We start from the raw sequence: 20,435 nt of genomic DNA on the forward strand, positions 1-20,435 counted from the left end.
TCTACATCCGATAACCAAATACCTTAACATCCAACTTTTAGAAGAGAAAAAAATATTGGTTTACGCTAAGAGCTGTAAGATTTGACTTTGCTGGAATTTAACTATCGAACTTTTACAGAAATATGATCAATAAATGTCAGCAACTTTCTGCATTTAAACCTTTGAAAAATATTTATTTTTGGAAAAGTAATATTCAAGAAACGAATGGTTCGTCACTATACTCTACACTCCACAGTTATTACAGGAAGAATGTTCAAGTAGATTTACTGTCCTAAATGTCTTAAAAAATGCTTACCAATTAAACATTTACAATTAAAAAAGTTCATTTAAGGTTTCCCTTGCTTTTAAAAACCTTTATTTTTAGTGGTGTTAAATCAGAAAGAATTCGGAGTTTCAATGCTTTAAGCACCATTGAGCCGATTTCCATTTAATTTAAACCTATACCCCTGTTATGCCCGCAAAATAAAAGCAGAGTGGGCATTACGCCCCCTGTTGTAGAGTCCTGCTTTCAGGATTTCCCCAAAGGCCCCCTTTTTCCAATCGAAAATACCCTCGTTCGACCGCCTCATAGAGCGCACACTCGGCAATCGGGAACAGAAACAGAACCATTAAACGAAAGCGGCGGCAACGGCGATTTCAATAGGTGGCAGTCCAGCCGGCCAGTCCAACCACCGGCGAGGTTGAAGAAGTTGTGCGTCTTTGTTGCTTGCACAATCCAACCAATCCGAAAACGAAAAGCGGCGTTTCAATTCAGCGAATGTTCCACACGGTACCAGGTGAACAGAGGCGCCAGCAACGGTTTACAACATTTGAACGCGGCCGTTGAAAGCGTGATTGGCTGGCCGAGTGGGAGTGGTGGGGCCATGGGCCGTCGAATCCGGGTTCCGGAGCGAGGAGCATGGCAACAATGTTGCAGTTGTTCCCGCTCCACGGGGGCGATTCGGGGAACCCCGTATCCCCGCCGATATAGACAGACCGCAATGGTGCGAGCGAGTGGCGCAAAGTGGGGCTTCTTCTTGCTCTTTAAGAAACAACAAACATTTTTACTAGGTCTCCAGCAGATTTAGCAGCATGCCGCGTGGCTAGCGAGCGATTAGATTTCCAATGGAAACTCAATAGAAACGCTGTTAGAAGCGGTGCTCGCAGGTGCGAGCGAGACGAGCGTAGAGAGTGCGGGATTAGAGAGATGGACAGATGTGCATTCAGCATCTGAATGGTTATGGATGTGGGATGGGATGTTTACTATGGGTACTACGGGTAATATCCCCCGGATAATCCAATTTGCGCGATGAATTCAAGTGCTGTCGCCTCGGAGCAATTCGAATCGTTTGCCTTTCTGCGCCCGGACTTTTCTGGTGTGTCGTTTTCGACATTCCTCTTATTGTGTGCCCGCCCGACTTGTTGCATGTAATAATAATAATAACGAACGAAACGGTATCGTAGCTGTTTAGTGGATGATTAAACTGAATTTAATCGTTTGCGAACAGGCGCTCAGCGCCGGCGAGGCGGTCGGTCGGCCATTATTGTCGCTGCGTTTCTCGCACTGAAATCCATACGAGTTTAAATTGCCCCTGAATGGGCGGCACTCTACGGTTGTCTCGCTCCCACACTCGTTCGGCGAGCAGCTTGAACCCCGGTAGCGAATTTACGGCACAGAATCGTTCTGACTTGTAGTACAAGCTAGGGGATTTGGTAATGTAATTTAAAATGTAGTAAGTAATATTGAATGAAGTTTCTTGTTTTTTTTTTTTTAAATAAATTACAGTTGATTTTTAATGTTGCCTTCAATTAATGATTAAACAATATATTGTAAATACAGCAATAATATTTTAGAAAAGTAGAAGTACATAGATGTAAGTAAAGTCCACTTTTCGTAAGTAACTTTTGTTTTGCCAAAGTGTAGGATAAAATACAACCTATTTTTTCAAATTCTGTGTGATGTGGACTATTTATAAGTTAAAGAAAGATAAAAAGAAAACATAATTTGATTTCTACTCCAAATTTAAGTTACGGGATCATTCTTAGCTTGTAAAAGACAGGGCTTTAATGAACGAAGACAATGACCAGTTCTTTACCGAGCAACCTTCCCATTTTCCACAGAGCACCATCTTTGGCCTCAGCCATCTCGCTTGCTCTCGTTGCAGACAAGCGACAACCGACAGCCGACCATCTCCATCTCCGTCTCTCGACATTAATCGTCTTTCTATGATTTTGGCAATCCTAATAATGCCAATTCATGGGGTGGGCGCCTGTTAACTAGCAGCAGGCTTACAGCATTAACATGACGGAAATCAATAGCAGATGACATTTGGGTTTCGGACTGCACCCACTTGTCCTATCCTGCGGCTCTGTTAACATTTGAACGTTAAAAATTCGATTTTATAGAATTCCAGCAACGCCCCGAAGAGCGAGAAAAGAGCTGTGTGGATCCAGATACTCGTAATTACAGCGGCAAGCCCCAGGCCCAAAGCCAAACAAAAGGCCTCCGCCATGGCGATGGCAACCAACAACCAGCGGCCCAGCTGCTACGCATTCTGCGCGCCTCTTAGTTATTATGTCAGATCTGCAATGTGCGACTATAAAATACGTATGCGGCCGACGAGAATTTATTGACTCGACGCCCCCGGCCGGGGGTGTGAGTTATAAAATTGATGGCATAAACTGTCTTGAATTTATAAACACACACTCGGTCCGCTGCGCCCTCCGCCATCCATTTGCATTTCCTGGTCGCCTGGGCGGTTTTTCGAGTGTATGGTAACGTTTTGTAGTCATTTTATGCGCCGCAGAGTGTGCGATTGACTTGTGGGGGGTGGACCAGCACGCGAACTGCGGCCGTACGCTTCCGTTTCTGGGGGCCTGGTACAAATTTTCGGTTGTATGTTGGTAACATTTTGTGGTCCCAAAATGTTCCGGGCCCACGACTGCGACAGCGGCAGCTCTGGCAACGCTTCTCGCTCCATCCCGCTCCCTCTGGTCGGTATGTCGGAATTTTGGGGCGGCATTCCCGACCGCATATTTCGAATAGAGCTGAGATCAGGGTTGTCAGACCACCGGACGGGATCGAGGCGCGACAGGTGGCCGCCCAGCTGACGGCCGCGCGGCAACCCTGGTCGAGCGTTCCACGGGCCAGTGGCATTCCTAACATAACGAAGCCGTCTGCTTTTTGCGCTGCTTGCCTGTTCGGGCAGCTGAGTGAAATTTCATGCAGCGCGATTCTCACAAATTTCGAATTCCCCACATATTTTCGTGGCGTGCCGTTGGCATTTGTGTTACTTTTGCCTCTGTTCTCACTGTTCTCGTGATTATGACGTTGTGGCCTAGTGGCCAGGGTGTTGACTTTCCGCTTCCACTGTTTTCGACCGATGCTCTGCGGCCTTGAGTGGGCGGGTTGTTGAACTGCACAGTGTACAGGCATAGATGCGTGTCATACGTACGTTTTCGAGACGGAAAACACTTGCAAGTTACTAATTTTTTTTTAACCTTGAAGAGATGACAATGAAGATTGGGAGTTTTTTTTCGTAAAAACTTTGGATTTGTTTTCGTTAGAAAGTGTAACAAAATATAATATGCCTTTAATGGGTCGTTATGGGAATTGCTCTTGTTTTTTGCATAAAATACGTCCACTCGGGTGGAATGTAAAAGAAAGTGTGGTACTCAAGAATGTAAGCAAGAAAAAAGTTGTTCTCAAAGCCCTGCAACTCAATCTTGAACCCGCTAATAGTAGTCCTCATTTTTATTTTTGTTCATTTCCAAAAACACCTTGCAGAATCATCTTAGAGTCTTATCAAAGCCAAATATATTTTATTATAATCATTTTCCTTATTACCTAATCTGACGGTAAAAATACATTTTAAAGAGTGTTTTCTAGGAATCTCACAGATTTGAATATATTTAGACAGACTATTCTTTTAACTGTCCGCTGCCAAAAATAATATGCATAGATAAGAACCTATTTGGTGTTTGATGATACCCAAGGCGCAGTCCGAATACAACTTGAACTCTACCAGTCTTAAGGCTTGGCTGTTCATCAGTGCCCAGCAGAGATACATGAAGGTCTCATGGAGTATTGCTTCAGCGGATAACGGCGACGAAGCAGGATGTCCTCAGCTTCAAAAAAAAGTAGAACGAGGAGGTCTGGGTGGACAATGGAGGACCCTCCAAGGTCGAAGTCACCATTCAAACAAGTCGAAGACACTCAGCCCATTGGCACACCACCCGACTGCGCTTTGATTACGCCTAGTCGAGGAATGTGACAATTCAAACCTATTGTTACGGCTTTTTTACAGGAGCCGTTCTATACCAACCACGGAGTCCACATTGCAACCGCCAGACATTGTTACCAACTAGAAGTGATTCATTCGGTTAGAGGTTTAGCATTTGCCTTAACAAGTCCGTACTTAGGCTTTCTTAGGTTTTGTCGAAAGATATAAAATTCACCGCAGATTGATCAACTATTTGCGAGAGACCATTAATGACCTCATAGTTAGCGCGCATCCTTGTTGTAGATTAGGGATCGAAAGCAGAACTTCACCCCGGGTTAAGACCATGAGGCTACGTTGGAAAAGTATCAGGCAGATGCCGAAAAATAACAATTATTTTAATATTTTTGATCGAAAAAATCATACACTTCGGATAACACAAAAAATCGAAGACAAAAATCATAGAACCCGCAATGACCTAAGTTTTCTTAAACATTTTTTTTGGGACGGTCATGATTTTTGACTGACAAATAAAAATCTTCCTGTAACTTCTATTCAATGACTAACGACCATAATGGGATGTCTATCTATCACTCACATTTTTGAAGATTTGGTTTCTGCGTGAATTGAAATTGGTATTATTCATCAATACCTTTCTACATCCTAATAATCTTACGAATCGCAATACAATTTGAAAAGTTGTAAATTACTTAGTAACTAGGTGAAAGATGCCTTACATGGTCAGTAGTACCGCTACCATCCGCGGGGAACCGTTGGTCAGCGGTCAAAATATTGTTTCTTATTTTAAATTCACGAAATTCTAAGATATGTATTTTGCCGAAAGCGAACTTAGTCGACTAAAGCATTTTTTAATGTCCAAACCGCCACACAATAAATACATTTTGTTTTAATTGTTAAACTAACAAAAGTGTTTTTGCCAATTGTTTCGAATTTTTCATCTTATGTGTGTAAGCTTCAACCAATTTAATTTAAACACGTTTTTTATTTTATATATAATTTATAAAATAGTGGAAAAAACTGTTATGGGAAAAAGTGGTACACGACTGTAATTCTTAGATCTAGCTTGAGCCTGAATTACAATTATTTTACTAAAATGTTAGTGTTTAAAAAACATTACATTACTTAAAATTATTATAATTATTGCAAAAATCTAATAAGCTTTCGCTTCACTTACTTCAAGTTTGTTGTCATTGAAATCAAAAAAGGATTGTTGATCTTCGCACACCAAAAAGCATTTTCTTGGCACCTTCGCCTTATAACCGGCGTAATTTCAGCACTGCCTTGCAGTAAGAAAGAGCTGATTGGCAACATATGGAGAACCCCTTCGAAGGCCCAACTAGTTGGTGCCATCTGCTGAGTGGAAGAGAATTGGTGGGGAAGACCTCATTATCCCCCCGCAGATTACGCACTGCATCGATGGGACTCCTTAAATTCAAGGTGACTTCGCTGGGGTCGACCGAAAAGTCCAATCCCGTCCAGAGCCACCTGGCTGAGAGTCCCATTCCCAGTGGCCAAAAGTGGGTGGCAGTGGTGCCGCCGGAGTTAGACGCACTATTGTCCTCTGCAAATCCTCATTGTAACAAGCGCCCAGAATCATTGCCTTACGCATAAGTCGACCTGACTCCAGACTTCGAAAAGTGCAGCGACAACAGCAGCACAACAGAAACGCCAATGCAAAAAAGTTGCCATAAAGAGACGACAACGTCCCCATCTCCGCATCGGCATCGGCATCGCCCAAAAATAAATGCAACGCCTCCGAATGGACGATCTCCCAGATACTCGCACTCGCCCCACATCCCGCCCAGACCCTGGAGATCCCAGCCGTCGAATGCAATGTCCGTTGCTGCTGTGATGTTGCTGCTGTGATATTGCTGCTGGGATGTTGCTGCCGTGCTGTGGTTGCTGCTGCTCCCAGCAAGTTCATTGGCCCAACTCAAGGCGATGCGAAAAAGGAAATCGAGAAAAAAGCACTCAGCGAAAAATTGAACGAGCAAATCATTCTGATCGCGTCCCGCAAACTGGTTTCAGGGTTACGATTACTACTGCGATGGAAAGTCGTTATCGCGAAGCACGGAGCATGAATCATCTCGGTAATCCAAGAACGAGGCTTCCGTTTAATGTTAATTAAGATTGATGGCATATTTCTTTTTTAAATTACCTTATTATCGATTTCTTTATCCTCCATTTCAATGCAAATATTTTGAGTATTGCAAGCTAAAAATTATAAAATGGATTTTAAAAATGTTATCGGACTGCAAAAGGAACAAACCAATAAATTTAAATAGTTTTTACTTAACATAAACCTCATATTTTATAACTAGGAAATACTAATAATCATTTAGTATATGCTTGTCTAATTCAATAACAAATAAAATTGATCTTGTACTTTTTTATTGTGTTCGTATATTTCTATATAAATATTTTACCTCTTTCCAGCTTAAGTAGTCACTTGTAAATACAAATTTGTTTTCTATTGTACAGACATAAATATATATATATACGAATTGTGGACCTGGAATGCTTTTATGTTGTATAATTATAGCATCGAGTATAAGACTAATTTCTTTATGTTTAAGGAACGTCGCTATAAATGTTCCACTATCCGACGGTGCCAGTTGTGCGATCGTAAATAAATATGTAGCATTGCAAACACTACCTCAATACATAAGTTCATTGGGTTATTCGTAATTGGTTTTCTAGCGACGTCCAACCTGTGTCAGCTGCATTAAAATAATATTTGGTGCCTTTGGATATAAAATAAACTAGAATATAATATCAAATTATGGTACAAACATTAACCCTAGCAATCTAGCAAAGCAGGGCAATGTTTCCGCTCTCGTTGCCAGCGAGGAAGGCTCGATTCAAGGGCAATACAGCCAGGGAGGTGAGCACACCGCGGAATGTCTCCGAGCGAAGTTTGGTGATCGTGCTGAAGGCGTGGGAGTGGGCCACATCTGCGTAGACGCCTACACGGTTACCAGTGGTTGCGTAGACCAAAGAAGAGCCAACACTCTGCAGGAAATGAGCGGGTTCTGGTGGAGGCCTAGAAAAAATATTACTTTAAGCAACTATGTATGATTGATCTGACCTTATCTTAAAACTTACTTGAGCTGGTAGTGCATGATTCCATCTAGAGCATGCCACACGGCCAGGCTATGATCCAAAGCGGAGCTCACCAGGAACTGATCATTTGGTGCCGCCAGCTGCAGCAGATCACATTCCATGGGCCGCCAAGAATTGATCACCATACCAGTGCGCGTGTCCAGCTGGACAATACACCCGGATGAGAGTCCTGCTGCCAGCCAGTTTCCAGAAGGGGCCACAGCCAGACAACGAACAGTAGCATTGGGCAGCGCAGCATTGCACACCCGCCATTCGTTCACGTACTCAAAACTCCTGGCATCGACCATTTTGACAGTGGACTCCGCTGTTCCGGCAATAACCAGCGGGGAATGAGAGGGTAAACATTTGACCACTGTCACAGCACTGTGGCGGGGAGCATCTAGAATTCCAAGAGGTCTTCCGATAAACGGATCCCACAGGTGAATGCCCGAGTCGCAGGACACCACATAACGCAATGATTCCAAGAAGCCAAGAGAGTTAATAGACTTCTTGTGCGCCGTGTAAGTGAACTGACAGGCGGTGGTCTTCCGGCCATCTCCTTCGCTGCGCAAAGACCACAGCTTGACGGTCTTGTCCTTTGAGGCGGAAATGAAGCTGTTCTCATTGTCCAGGGCATATATAGCTCGCACAGAGTTTGTATGACCTACGAAGGACTGCAGTCGAATTTGCTTGAGATTTAGGGTCTGATTGTCCTTCTCACTGCGCGTCGTTTCATTGCGCCAGTAGGCCAACCAGTTGCCTTTTAAGTGCCGAGTTCTGGGCATCTGGTCAAGCTTATAAGCAACCATATCGAGGAGTTCCACATTGTTTCTGGCCACTTGAAGGCGATTCCCTACGACCTGGGTGCCAAAGCTGTTGGCGGCCAGTTCGCAACTGGCATCTACGGAATCCACATCTTGTCCAGAGCTCACACTGGTTGACAGTTGATCCTTACTCTTTCCATTGTCACTTGGTTGCTCGTGCTCGTGACACAAGGTTAGCACAAATTCAAGGTTGCTCAGGGTTCTTTTCATGTTGGCCTCGCCCAGGAATCGTAGGAAAGTAAGATAAGCCGTATGCGCCAGCTCCGGTCCAAACACATCTCTTAACTCCTCCAGCGCACGTTCCTGCTGTGATGCACCTCCAGCCAGCGAAAGATTAGCCAGATCACAGGCAAAGTCATTTGGCAATCCAAAAGCCTTGTTGAAGATCAGGAAAAACGGACTGAGCAGGGTCTGACAAAGGTGCTCCCGGGTCATATCCGATCCCAAGCGAACACTTAATGCATAAATCGCATCCAGAAACTTCCGAGCCAACAGCGAGCGTCCCAAGTAACCACTGGGCATCAGAAGGTTTGTGGAGCTCAGCAGGCGCAGTATGGGCAGGAGGATCGCATCCAACAGTACGTGCTGAAGATGCTCCATGATGCTGGCATCGGTTAAACATGGAACCATGTATTTCAGCAGCTGCAGAGAACTGATTATAGCTCCCTCGAGGCTGCCAGTGATTCGTTTGGAGCACAATCCAATGAGCTCGCTGATGTGAGGGAAATATTGCAGCAAAAGAAAGTTTTCCCCATAGAGAGCTGTAATGGAGAAGAGAAAAGGGTTAGAAGGTGATTTATAAATAGCTATAGTTTTAACTCACCCGCTATGGACATGAGGCACTCCAGAACTCGAGCCGCACTCCGATCACCCACGACTCTCGCGTTGGCAATGCTGAAGTAGTTGAGGTTGGCCGCATCGGAGCTTGAACTAAAACCACCGTCGTCCACCTCCGGCAGCAGGTTCTCCTGGCCCACGTAACATAGCGACAGTAATTTCAGAAGGTTTCTGGTGATAAACCGAGAGGTGAGCACCGGTCCCAGTCGATGTGACAGCCATACAAGACTCTCGGCGCTCATCTCGCTGATTCGGTTGTTTTGCACGGCCTTGGCTTCCGACAACCGGGAGATCACCGATGCTTGCAGAGAGTCCGAGGCCTCGGCCTCCGCTTCAGTTTCCACTGCTTGAGGAGGCAGCTGTTCAACCGCCTGGTTGAGCAGCTCGAAGCTGTCCACACTTTTGCGAGAGCCGATATCGCAGTCAATGGCGCTCAGCTGGAAACTGCGACGAATGCCACCGGCAGTTGGGCACATAGGAATCTCGATTGTGGGCGAGCGTGGTCCTATATTTGGTGGAACCAAAGCGGGAGGCGTTTGACCCTCTCTTAAAGATAGCTTATCGGGCGATAGTCTGGCTCCATACATAAGTTCATTGATAACCAGTTTATCCGGCGATCCATCAGATTCTCGAGCTTCCTCCGCACTGGCCGCACTATTGATGGGACGCATGTCAAACGAGTCAATTGATTTGCTGTCCTGGGTGGACGCCCTGTCATGATCGTCCTCGAATGTGAACAGCTCTTCGATGTCAGGTTTAGCTTCTGGTTCAGCTGCCTGCTGATCTTCTTCTTCCGAGGCAAAGTTGAGATTCTTACTTGTCCTTCTGCTTCCGCCACTGTGGTAGTGATAGCCATTCCCCTGCTCCGGTTCCTTGTAGCCACCAACTGCTTCTATGAGAGGTGCTATAAAATGATGCAGAAAACAGCGAAGTCCGAAGCGCACAATCAGGCGAAGGAGGAAACTGTGGTGATAGAGCTTCACCGATTTTCGGGACTTAAACGAACTGCTGGCGGAGAAGCGTAAATGACCACCACTGTTAGTAGAGCCATTGGAGCCACCATCCTCCTGGGAACTGATGCCGTCCACATCGTATAGCTTGAGTAGTGGTTGAAGCAAATGTTGTTGGGTTTGCGATACTCCTAAAGCCTGAGCTATAGGGTCAAACAAGTTCCAAGCAGTCAAGATCGATGTGCGTTCGTCTCTCAAGAGATCAATGATGTGTGGTAGCAGCAACTCAACCGGAGTAAATTGCTCATACGCAAAAGCCATAGGTTCGAGAAGTCTCTTTACATGTGCACAGCACGACATGACTTTACACTCGGCGATTTTTCGTTCGAAGAGCACTCTCTGACGATCCATCTCCGTGTACCTGACGCACTCCCTTCCTCCCTTGCAACTGAAATGGGTGTGCAACTCCAGTAGCACTGCATTAGCTTCAAAAGCATGTAGAGATCTGACAAGAGCATATACAGCCATGTAATGGCTCGGAAATGGGAGCAACAAGTTTGCGAACATGGGCTCCACCAGCTGAGCGGGACTTGGCGGTTGTGGTAGGCCTTGATCCCCTTCTCCGGCATCTTCCAAATACAGCAGCAGCCGCACTACTCGGCGCACTGGTTTGGGCAGTTCCTGACGATGCATCTGAGCCACCGTCCGGCAGGCGGAGAGTCGAGCCTCAAAGGTGGCACCTAAACCATTTCCCATCAGAAGCGGGCGCAAACGTTGCATGGCGAAGAGCTCCACAATGAGACATCCCAAGACTTGCAGGTCCCGCTCTTTTCTGGCACCTACCAGATGCTGAAGGCAGCTCCTTTTCTGTCTTAGAAGATTCTTCGACTTTGTGGGGATTTCTTCACCACTGGCAAAAAGTTGGTTTGTAAAGGAGTGATCCGCTGAGTTTTGCTCGAAAAGAAGATCACTGCTAATCATTTTCTCCTCGGGATTGGCCGACGGCCGCTGTTGCGGAAAAGTTCGGGCATAAAACGCCTCTAGAGTCTCCAGGTTGTGTAGCAAAAGTGCCGGATTGTAGTTCTCCGGCAGTTCAATGAAGTTGGTTATTGCATAGAAGTTAGACGCTGACGCAGATGCGGAACTGCTGTGAACAGAGCCGTTTGATCCATCATCCCCAAGACGCAAAGAGAGGTGAGATGATCCGGTTCCACTCTCAGCTAGCAAGTTCTCCGTACTTTTGGCCAAACGCTTCAAGGGACTGCCGTATATTTGGCTAAGCCTGGGAGCAGTTTTACTAAACCAGGGCGTGGCGTATCGACGCGGAGGATGTGCGTTTGCAAAGAGTTGAACAATGCCACGCTGGGTGAGATTCCTGTGCTGATCAACCAGAGTAAGGCAGACATTCTTTGATTTAACCGCCGCCTTGCCACTCAGTTTGTATCTAAAATGGATTAAATAATATTAGTAGGAAACATCAACTTTTGCGTTTACAATAATTTAGTTAGTAATGCTGCAAGTCAACATGCATAAATAATATTATTCGCCAGACAGCGTATACATAGCTATTTTTGGAACAGTAAACCGATAACAGTCAATTCCCAGTGGCCATGTGTCACTCACTCACTCACCCGAAGTTGAGATCGATCCAATGGTGCAGTCGTTCGCTTACGTACTGCGACTCCAGGGCCTCTCGGTGCTTACAAATAAAGTCCTCGGGGCAGGTGGCCCAGGCTGGTAGCTCGAGATCTGGCAGGTCTTCGTGGATGCTCTTAAAGATCATCGGATCTGAGTAGAACTCGGGAATGCACTCGTCAGGCGTCCATTCCTGGAGACGCTGAATGGACACCGGATACTCTGCTGGCACCCAGATGGGACGTACGTGGGCACAGAGGATGGCCTGAGGCGTTCTCCTGGCCATGTACACAAAGTAGGTGATCTCAGAGAGAAAGTCTGAGACGTGGTGGGGCGCCTGATCGCCAACAGGTTGATAAGTGACGTCCGCGCTTCCATGCTGGCTGGCATGGGAGTACATGAGATCCAGATGGACATCGCCCTTGTTCAGTCGATACTTGCTCTTTGTCAAGTCTCGCCATGTGGCTCCTCCGCGCCCATTGAAGTCAGTTACCCAGGGCATGATGTGGTGATGAGCGGCATTGGTCAGACTTCTGCCACAGGCATTGTTCAGTATGGTCAGGTAGTCGAAGTTGGATAACTGACCATTGCACCACATTTCAGCATACTCGCGCAGATTGAAGTGGGCGGGATCGTAGGCGAATCGCAGGTCGAAGACGGTGCTGCTGGACGGCAAAGGCTGCTGTGTATCCCTCGCCTCTCCCAAATCATCGCTGTCCAGCGGAGTCAAAGGGGACAAGTCAACCCCCGCTGGCTCCTCCTCAAGTAGATTGCACTGCAGGCGTGGGAGCACTTGCAACCAAAGATTCTCGCGAAGCACAATATGCTGCAGACGCAGATCGCCTAGAAAGAGGCCCTGTCCTTGGAGATGCTTGGCCAGTTGCAGGATCTGGTAGATCACAAAGAGTGTCTTGTTGTAGTTCTTTCCTAATAGTGCCGGACTAAAGGTGACGCAATCATACAAGCTGCATTCCAGGGCTGGCGGATAAAAAAAGACGCTGAAGTGCGTGGACGATTCGATGGCCACCAGGGCGGGCAAGATATTGGCGTGACAGTTGCCTGTGGAATTAGAAATAGCATTGGGTGACTCGCCATTCCCCTCACGATCTAGTTGACAGTGCAGTACGGGGCATTGATAGACCCGCTGAATGAGCTCCTTGAGCACTACATCGTGCGGTTGGAGCTGTCCCTGGCCACTGGGTGGCTTTGTCGACGGCGCTGAAGGCGTAGATCTGCAGAGCTTTACATGGGCGCCATTGTACTTCTTGTAGGCCTCCTCCCACAGGTGCTTGAAGTTGGTGTGGGCCACAAAGGACACTGCCTGCGAGTAGGAGAGCGGCAAGTCGGATGCGGCTCCATCTCCGTTGATCCTGGGAAGCGGGTATACCCTTGACTGCGGCTGCTTGCGATAGGTCTGCACCAGAATCCGCGTCCACGGGTGCTCCAACTGGCCCGTGGGATAAGCTCTGCGATCCAACTGAGGCCAACTGGGAAAGTGAGTCAGACGCCTGTTCCGCTCCAGCGATTGCAGCCACGCCTTGTCGCAAATCACTTGGAATCTCCCCTCGCCGCCTGCCTCGCACACATGGTGAGGGTCCACTCCAATCTCGGGCCAAATAAGCTCGCTGTCGCACATTTTCCTGCGGGGGTGCTCCAACTGAAAACTGGCGATCCTGCGTTCCTGTTTCGCTGCTGCCTGCCGTCGTGGCCCAATCACATTTTTCGACTAGGCGGGGTTCAATCTGCTGCCGCCATAGGCTTTTGGGCTTAAGTTCTCCGATTTGTTGGGTGTTTCGAGGATTTTCTGTTATCTTATCAAAGAACGCTACGACTTTTTTTCGCGAAAACAATCAGCTGTTCAACAAAGTGACCAGACTGTGGGTGGCTGAAGTAAATGTACCAAAATACTGAACGGTATTTTTTAGTTTGCTGAGTTAAAAATTTCGATTTAGAACATTAGCCGCGAAAATTCAAACAACAAAATGTACTAAAATACAAGATAAGGGAAATAACGCCAACTAAAAACAAAAACCAACTGAAATAGGAAATAAAAACAAGATTTTCATATACGCATAGGCATATATACATACAATAATTTTTTTTTATCTCTCATGAATTTAATTGCACAACAAAAAATGGGTATCCCTTTTACTTTATTATCTGTGCGTATGGAAACGGGATAAATTAATTTATAAATAGTGTATAAAAAACAAGAGTTCTGGTTTAGGGCCGTATTAATGATAAATTTAAGTTGCTCAGCATAAATAAATTAAAAAGCCAAACTTAACTCGAGAAAACTAAAGTAAATAAAACTAACTTGAAAAAAACCTTTTAGTAGCGAAGTTGAAGCAAAAACTTAACCGTAAAACATAAGTTATCTGTTATGCCATAAAAATAAATATAATTTAGAATATTTAACTTTAGTTGATTAACAGATTATTAAAACAAAGTTCAGCAATTTGCTAAAGTCCACACAAGCGGTATTTGTGTTTGCCACTGCTGAGCACACATGTTCGTTTTCAGCATTCTCAACCGATGTCAACACCTTCCTGCATGGCAGCTGTAAACTTGGCATGCGACGCATGTGAGAAACACTTGACCGATAATAATCGCAAATGTAATCAAAGGGCGTGCTATCAGCAGCCAACTTTGGGAATTTGGAAAACCAAATATTAACAAATATATTTGATAAGTCAACATAAGTTTTGTATTTGGATTAGAACGGGTCTGCCAATAAAAGTTATGCACTCAGGAAAAAACACCGTGCTCAAATCAAATACACGCAGTCTGAGCTTAAAATTAATTTTTACTTTTTATGCTTACCACTTTAAGGCCGTTTGTACCGAACGTTCTCTTACATTGAGAACATTTTGAACTTAAATACCTGTTACTCTAAAAACTCCCAACTGTTTATTCTGAAAGTGCTCGGTAATAAGATGCATAAATTACACAGTGTTAATGCCCGTCAGCGGCAAGTCGTAAGTAAACTTGAAACATTAATATTATTCAGTTATACCTACTTATTCCAACATTTTTCTTATTTCAATACTTTATTCTCTTTCTAGCATATAATTGTACCCCAATATAAACTTACAATTTAGTTATATTGTACTCGCCCTTTAATCATGCCTGAAACTTTATCACTTTATTAATAAATCGTACTTGTTTTAGTGCATGACTAGATTTAAAAATTATTTATACTTGATTGTAGACCGAACGGTTCTAAAAACGTACTAAAATCGAGTATTTCCTGTCTTAAAAATTCGAACTTTACAGCTGTATTTTGTTCTTGGGATTTGGATTTTCCATGCTTGGCGAAAATACTTGATTCAAGCTCGAAAAACTTATTTTTTTCTCTGAGTGCAGCTATTAAATTTACTTCTTTTGAATATTGAAATGTTTGTTATGCCTTGCTCATAAGTACTATACGTACAATGTAAATATGTACAAAATATATTAACGTATTTTTATAAAAAAGCTAAAAATTAACTTAAAGTTCTTCAACACACTCAGACAAAAAATAAAGTATTTTGTGCTTGAATCAAGAATTTTCGGTGCCAAAACTTCGTCAAGCATGTGAAATACAGAGCCCGAGCAAAAAATTGCAAAAAAATGAAATCAAGTATGATTAATTCTTAAATCTAGTCTGTACTGAAAACAAGAACGATTTAATAATAAAGTAAGAAAGTTGCAGGCATGATTAAAGGACGAATAATTCTTAATTACTGCCATTATATACCGAGCATTTTAAGAATAAGCAGTTGGGAATTATTAGATGTTTAAATCCAAAGTGGGCTCAATGTGAAAATTTTGGTGTTCTTAAATGAAGGCTGTTTGGACTTGATTTAAGCACGGTGTTTTTCCCTGAGTGTAAAGTTTAAATAAACTATGATTTTTTGTTGCCACCCCATTTCAAGTGTTTGCTGTCCTAATGGAAATTCCCACGCTCCTCTACCCCAGGTATTCTAGTCCGAAATTATAATCTTATCAATGAGTTGGTCGGTTTTGAAATTTGCCGCCTTCTGCAGAGTGTTTATCCCCATCTCTCTCAGTTTTTCCTGTTTGCGGTGGGTATTTAAAAGAACTCAGAAACAGCATCCAAGTTTAAGGTCAAATGGTTTTTCGAGTTTCTCACAAATCTGGTTGGGGACCACAATTTATTAGATTACTCTGTTGACTAGTACATATATACAGTATACAGTAGCAACATCGTTATGAACATCTATCTAAAAAAATGAGATTATGGCATCCAACTGGTTTCGGTGCCCCCAAAAGCTCCGGCGAACCTTTCCCAATCCGATGCACGGATTCACTTCCGTTTCGCACAAATTAGCGGGCTTAAATATTGTGTATAAATAACAGAATCACGTGTTAAAGGCTTGTCTCCGGTTCCAGGTTCACCTGTCCAGATGTTGTTAGGAAATTCACTCGAACTCAATATTTGCAAAGTGCCACAATTAAATGTTTTGCATGGTGACGGGCGAGGAATGACCGTGTTTATCTGCTAAAAGTTCTTACCACTTTTCACACTTCAAATGAGTTGTGCAAACAATTAAAATGTGTGCTTATTTATTACATGTGTATATGGAGTTATATTATTTTATATCGAAGCAGAGCGCCAGCCCCCGGCTTCGGGAATAATGGAATTTTTAAAAATACTCTATATACGAGGGCAATTGGTTTTGGCACTTTCGCTTGCCTCATAAAGCGGCGCACACGACAGCCTGTGATCAGAGCTAATTTGGTCAATTAAGTTATTAAACACCTTGTGGATGACGCACCCTGAAACGATCCCCAGTTGGTCGTACTCCCGCCCATAAATCAGTATCAATGGGACTCGCCTGTCACGGTATATACAGGCCTATATAGTATAATGGGCTTTTTTTTAACGTGCTGAGCTTTATGCCTCAGATTTGACAGTTCTGTTTGTCCATAGTTGGAGCGGAGATTCCCACCTGTCCTCCCCGACCAATCTTATCTTTTCCTTGGAGCCTTGGTACAAAGTCGCATTATAAAGTCTCCGGCGGCTATAAAGATTAGGACCGATATTATGGTTAGTACCATTGTAAAAGGCATATTTAAGATAGCCAACCTTGGCCGACCCGTCCCGCAGTTTATTTAGTTTTATGACCGCCTCGAAAAAGGCAATATGGCCCGAGGAAAAGAACAGAAAAAACCCAGAACTCGTATAACCCCGTGACCCAATGGTGGTCAGCCTTCGATCACTTAACCCCACTCCATATCTCTTCGCACCAATCACTCAATCCAATCCAATCCACTCCAATTTAGCCAAGTAATTCAAGTCTCGTGACGGTTTTATTTCTGTGAGCTCGAGTATTTTCTTGTCATCATCGATGACCCTCGAAATGTCAATTGCGTGGCAATTTCCTTGCCTCTATTATTCGTTTTGCTTGTGGTAGCTATTTTAATTATTTAAGTGCTTACTTACTGCATTTTACTTGAACTATTCTCGCCTTAACCGATGTCGATCACCTGTCGAGATTTCGCGTGAATGATTTATGGTCGTTACAAACTCGTTAGAGGCATGTGCTTAGAAATGTACGAAGTTAGCTAAAGTTATTTTCATTTTATCACAAATCGGTAAAAACCACCACAGGTGTAAAAATAAAACTGTCCTTAAAAACTAGGAATTATTTTGAGCCATATCTTAAACTTACTTCTCATCTGTGGAATTTTTAGCACAACTTAGATTGTATAAATGACTGGACTTACACGGAATCTTATCTTGACAGGTATAACTTGCTATATTTTTAGATTATATCATCATTATCTTTGATCCCACTAATAAAGATAGCATATGATAATTTGTGCTATTTGCGAGAAGATATTTCCTAGGGAAATGTATCTTCTAACCCGTTTAAATTGCCATTTCAGTGCCCAGAACTCAAATGGTCTTTATTAAAGCGAGCTAAAAATATTTTTAAGTAATTGTGTATATTGTCATATGTACACATCTTCATGATTGATACCCTCCGAACGATTCGAGGTTCCTGGCTTTTGTCCTTCTACACACACTGTTTTTCAATCCAGAGATGAAATTTCCACTTGACTTCGAGGCTTTAATTGGCCGAGATGTGTCGGATCTTGGCTTCCTCTTAATATCTTGTGCGCCCATGGAATTAAAGGTCTTTGGAGTAAAGATGACAGGAAAATAATGGTTCCATCCAATGCGAATTCTGAAATACTCTTGAAATGTTAGAATATATTTTTGATTCCGATCCCTATCTATGAAACAGATCATAATTAATTGATGTCATTTTTCAAAATAAGAAACATAAAGCATGGTCGTGATACTTTTAGTTGCTTATTTGATAAGGCAAATATGATTAGAAGATGTACCTATTCCATTACAAAATAAAATTTATGAAATTTGTATTATGCTGCTTTCTTTTCTGGAATTGAATGTATCCGTCTGCCAGAGTATTATGTTGTGTTGATATAAATATTTTGGCGCCCGTCATAGCCCATTAATGGACATCAAATATAAAAGACTTTCAGGCCGCTTCAATTAATTTGCCGTATAGTATATAACGCAAAATATTTGGTATGCGAGTTAAATATTGAGTGCTATGTGTCTGTCTGCCGGTCTGTCCGTCCGTCCGAGTGTCCGTCTGTCCGATTACCAGTTCAAACTGACGGCGTTTTCGGTCATGGACGTTGGAGCCAGTTTTAGCTAGATTCTAGACCCAGCCGGACACAACATATATTTAAAATTCGACTTCGGTTGATATATTCTGAATATTTGGATATTAATTTGGACAAACATTTCAATTGCAGAGTCGTCTCATTTTGCGCAGCATGGTTCGCTGACTTGGTAAAGTCAACTCGAAATGACAACGCGAAAACGAGTTTGAAGATCAGCTCGCATAGCTTGGATCCTATCGGATTGCATGGATCGTCCGAAATGGATCATATGTGCGTGCGGTTAATTGATGGGGTGCACATTAATTGAAGTTTGTCACTTTTAATTAGCCCAGAGATGGAATATTCCCAGTCCATTCCGCTTGGGATTCTTAGTAAATGCAGGTTATCTAGACGAGGTGTGCCTATATGCAGTTGTCACCTGGCTGATCTTAAGTCCGGACAAAGTGTGCCATCGATAAGAATGACAAAGTTTGACTGATAAACATGGCATACTTGTGTTGGATTTCGGTTTGGAGGGTGCTCGGCAATGGATTAGATTTCCGGCGATAAGGGAATGATTGCAGTACAGATATTGCATGTGCCAAATCTTAAGCCAACTTGAAGGCGGACATACGAAAATCCCCTTAAGTACATTTCATTGAGACATCTGTAAGTATTTCAGATCGTGTTGTATTTCACGAGTCAGTACTTTGCGTACTCGTTGAACAGTCACCTCATAAAATATTTATATATAGAACAAAATTATGAATGTATATTTAGTTCCCGGCTTAGCTGCATTGAACCGCATCTGTAACTGGTTAATTCGGACGTCAGTTTTTGTGTGTGCCCCAAGTTATGCAGATATATCTACTTGTATATATAAAAGTCGGGCGAAAATCAACTGAAATCGAAACTGAGTCTGAAATGGCATTCGAGTGGCCTGAAATGAATACGGATCGTACAATAGAAGTGTCAGGGGCAATTTGAGGTGGTTCACCCGACTAAAACGATAAGCATTCCCTGTTCTCGCGACCGCCAGCTTCCCGCCTTCTGTTTTGTAGTTAATTGCATTGCATAAAGTCGAAACCCGCCTCTAACCGGTAAACGCTGCTGACTAACTAAACGTGCAACAAAAAACAGCAGCAACTACTAACAAACTGATTCTATTGGAGCCACAACAAGTTGTCGCTCTCTGCCAAACACCCTACTCTACGGACTACAGAGAGTCTTGGCTGTAATATATCTTTAGGATGATTAAACTTATCATCAGCACTCTGGAGTCTCTCAAAGTCTCTTTTTATATATTTTGCATGGTAGGATGGGTAAACAAAGATATGTGTTGTTGTTCTGACATACTTAAGAGATAAAAAAAATGGTTTTTATATCCTGACAAAGTACCTTTACTTGAAATTGAATTTTTTTAAATCCAATACTAAGAATAGGTTATTACGGCAAAATTTAATAAGGTTCGTATCTTGTTCCAAATTTAATCATACCTATATGGGAAATTTATTTCTAGCCCTAATCAGAGAGTTTCCTATATAACACTATTACATTGAAACAATAAGGCCTTACTCATAAAACTTATCGATTTTAAGTGCAAAACATAATGTTTATACACTGAGAATGCCAAAGATAAGGACCTCTGACTGAAAAGTTCTTAGAAAAGTCCGCCAATGACTATAGTTTCGTTGGGGAAATCTCTGATAGACGCATTTTTCACTGGGTGCAGCTACCAATATTGGTAAATGTCTTTTCTGTCTGGCCATTGTTGGCAAAAGTTTCGTGCATTCCGGTTTCGCTAGTTCTAAATTGGAGCAGGGTGCACGGTTTGGCACATAGTCTGGTGGGTTTTTTTCGATTTGTCCGTTTTTTATAGAGCCACATAAAGTCAGCGCGTGCAAGTGAGACTTCGACTGCGACTGTGACTGCGGTGGTGGAAAACCGTTAAGTATTCAGCGCAGAATCGATTGTTCGCCTGATACTGATACCAACTGAAATCGAAATCAAGCTTGAAATGGCCAAATAAAACATAGTTCCTTGGCGGCGCAGCTGAAAGTTGTGGTAGTTGTTGCATTTGTTGGAATGCTCCACGCATGCGGAGGCCCGATGGTCGATTGGATCGTATTGGATCGGCCAAGATAGCGAGAGTTTTTATGAGCTGGAGGTGCTACAAACATTCATTCATACATGCAGAGTAAAAAATTATATTTGCTTTAGTT

The 20,435-nt window shown here is 43.4% G+C and overlaps 1 protein-coding gene across 1 annotated transcript; it reads right to left on the reverse strand.

Annotated features, from left to right (window-relative positions):
* Positions 1–6,566: 6,566 nt before the first annotated feature.
* Positions 6,567–13,427, reverse strand: Wdr81 (WD repeat domain 81). The gene is made up of 4 exons (XM_017089385.4): positions 11,565–13,427; positions 8,970–11,377; positions 7,326–8,907; positions 6,567–7,263 (listed from the first exon to the last, which is right to left on the reverse strand). The coding sequence occupies exons 1-4, from the start codon at positions 13,202–13,204 to the stop codon at positions 7,029–7,031; spliced, it is 5,865 nt and encodes a 1,954-aa protein (XP_016944874.3). The 5' UTR covers positions 13,205–13,427; the 3' UTR covers positions 6,567–7,028.
* Between the last annotated feature and the right edge of the window lie 7,008 nt (positions 13,428–20,435).

The sequence above is a fragment of the Drosophila suzukii genome, chromosome 2L (genome assembly GCF_043229965.1).
Source record: "Drosophila suzukii chromosome 2L, CBGP_Dsuzu_IsoJpt1.0, whole genome shotgun sequence".
In the NCBI taxonomy this organism is placed as follows: Eukaryota; Metazoa; Arthropoda; class Insecta; order Diptera; family Drosophilidae; genus Drosophila; species Drosophila suzukii.

What these genes read in the sequence shown, in the direction of transcription:
- Wdr81 (XM_017089385.4), bottom strand. Translation starts at nt 13,204, where the DNA reads ATGTGCGACAGCGAGCTTATTTGGCCCGAGATTGGAGTGGACCCTCAC. An exon ending in GTGCCTCATGTCCATAGCGG is followed by an intron (nt 8,908 to 8,969) that starts GTGAGTTAAAAC and finishes TCTCCATTACAG; the next exon opens with CTCTCTATGGGGAAAACTTT. An exon ending in ATCATGCACTACCAGCTCAA is followed by an intron (nt 7,264 to 7,325) that starts GTAAGTTTTAAG and finishes TATTTTTTCTAG; the next exon opens with GCCTCCACCAGAACCCGCTC.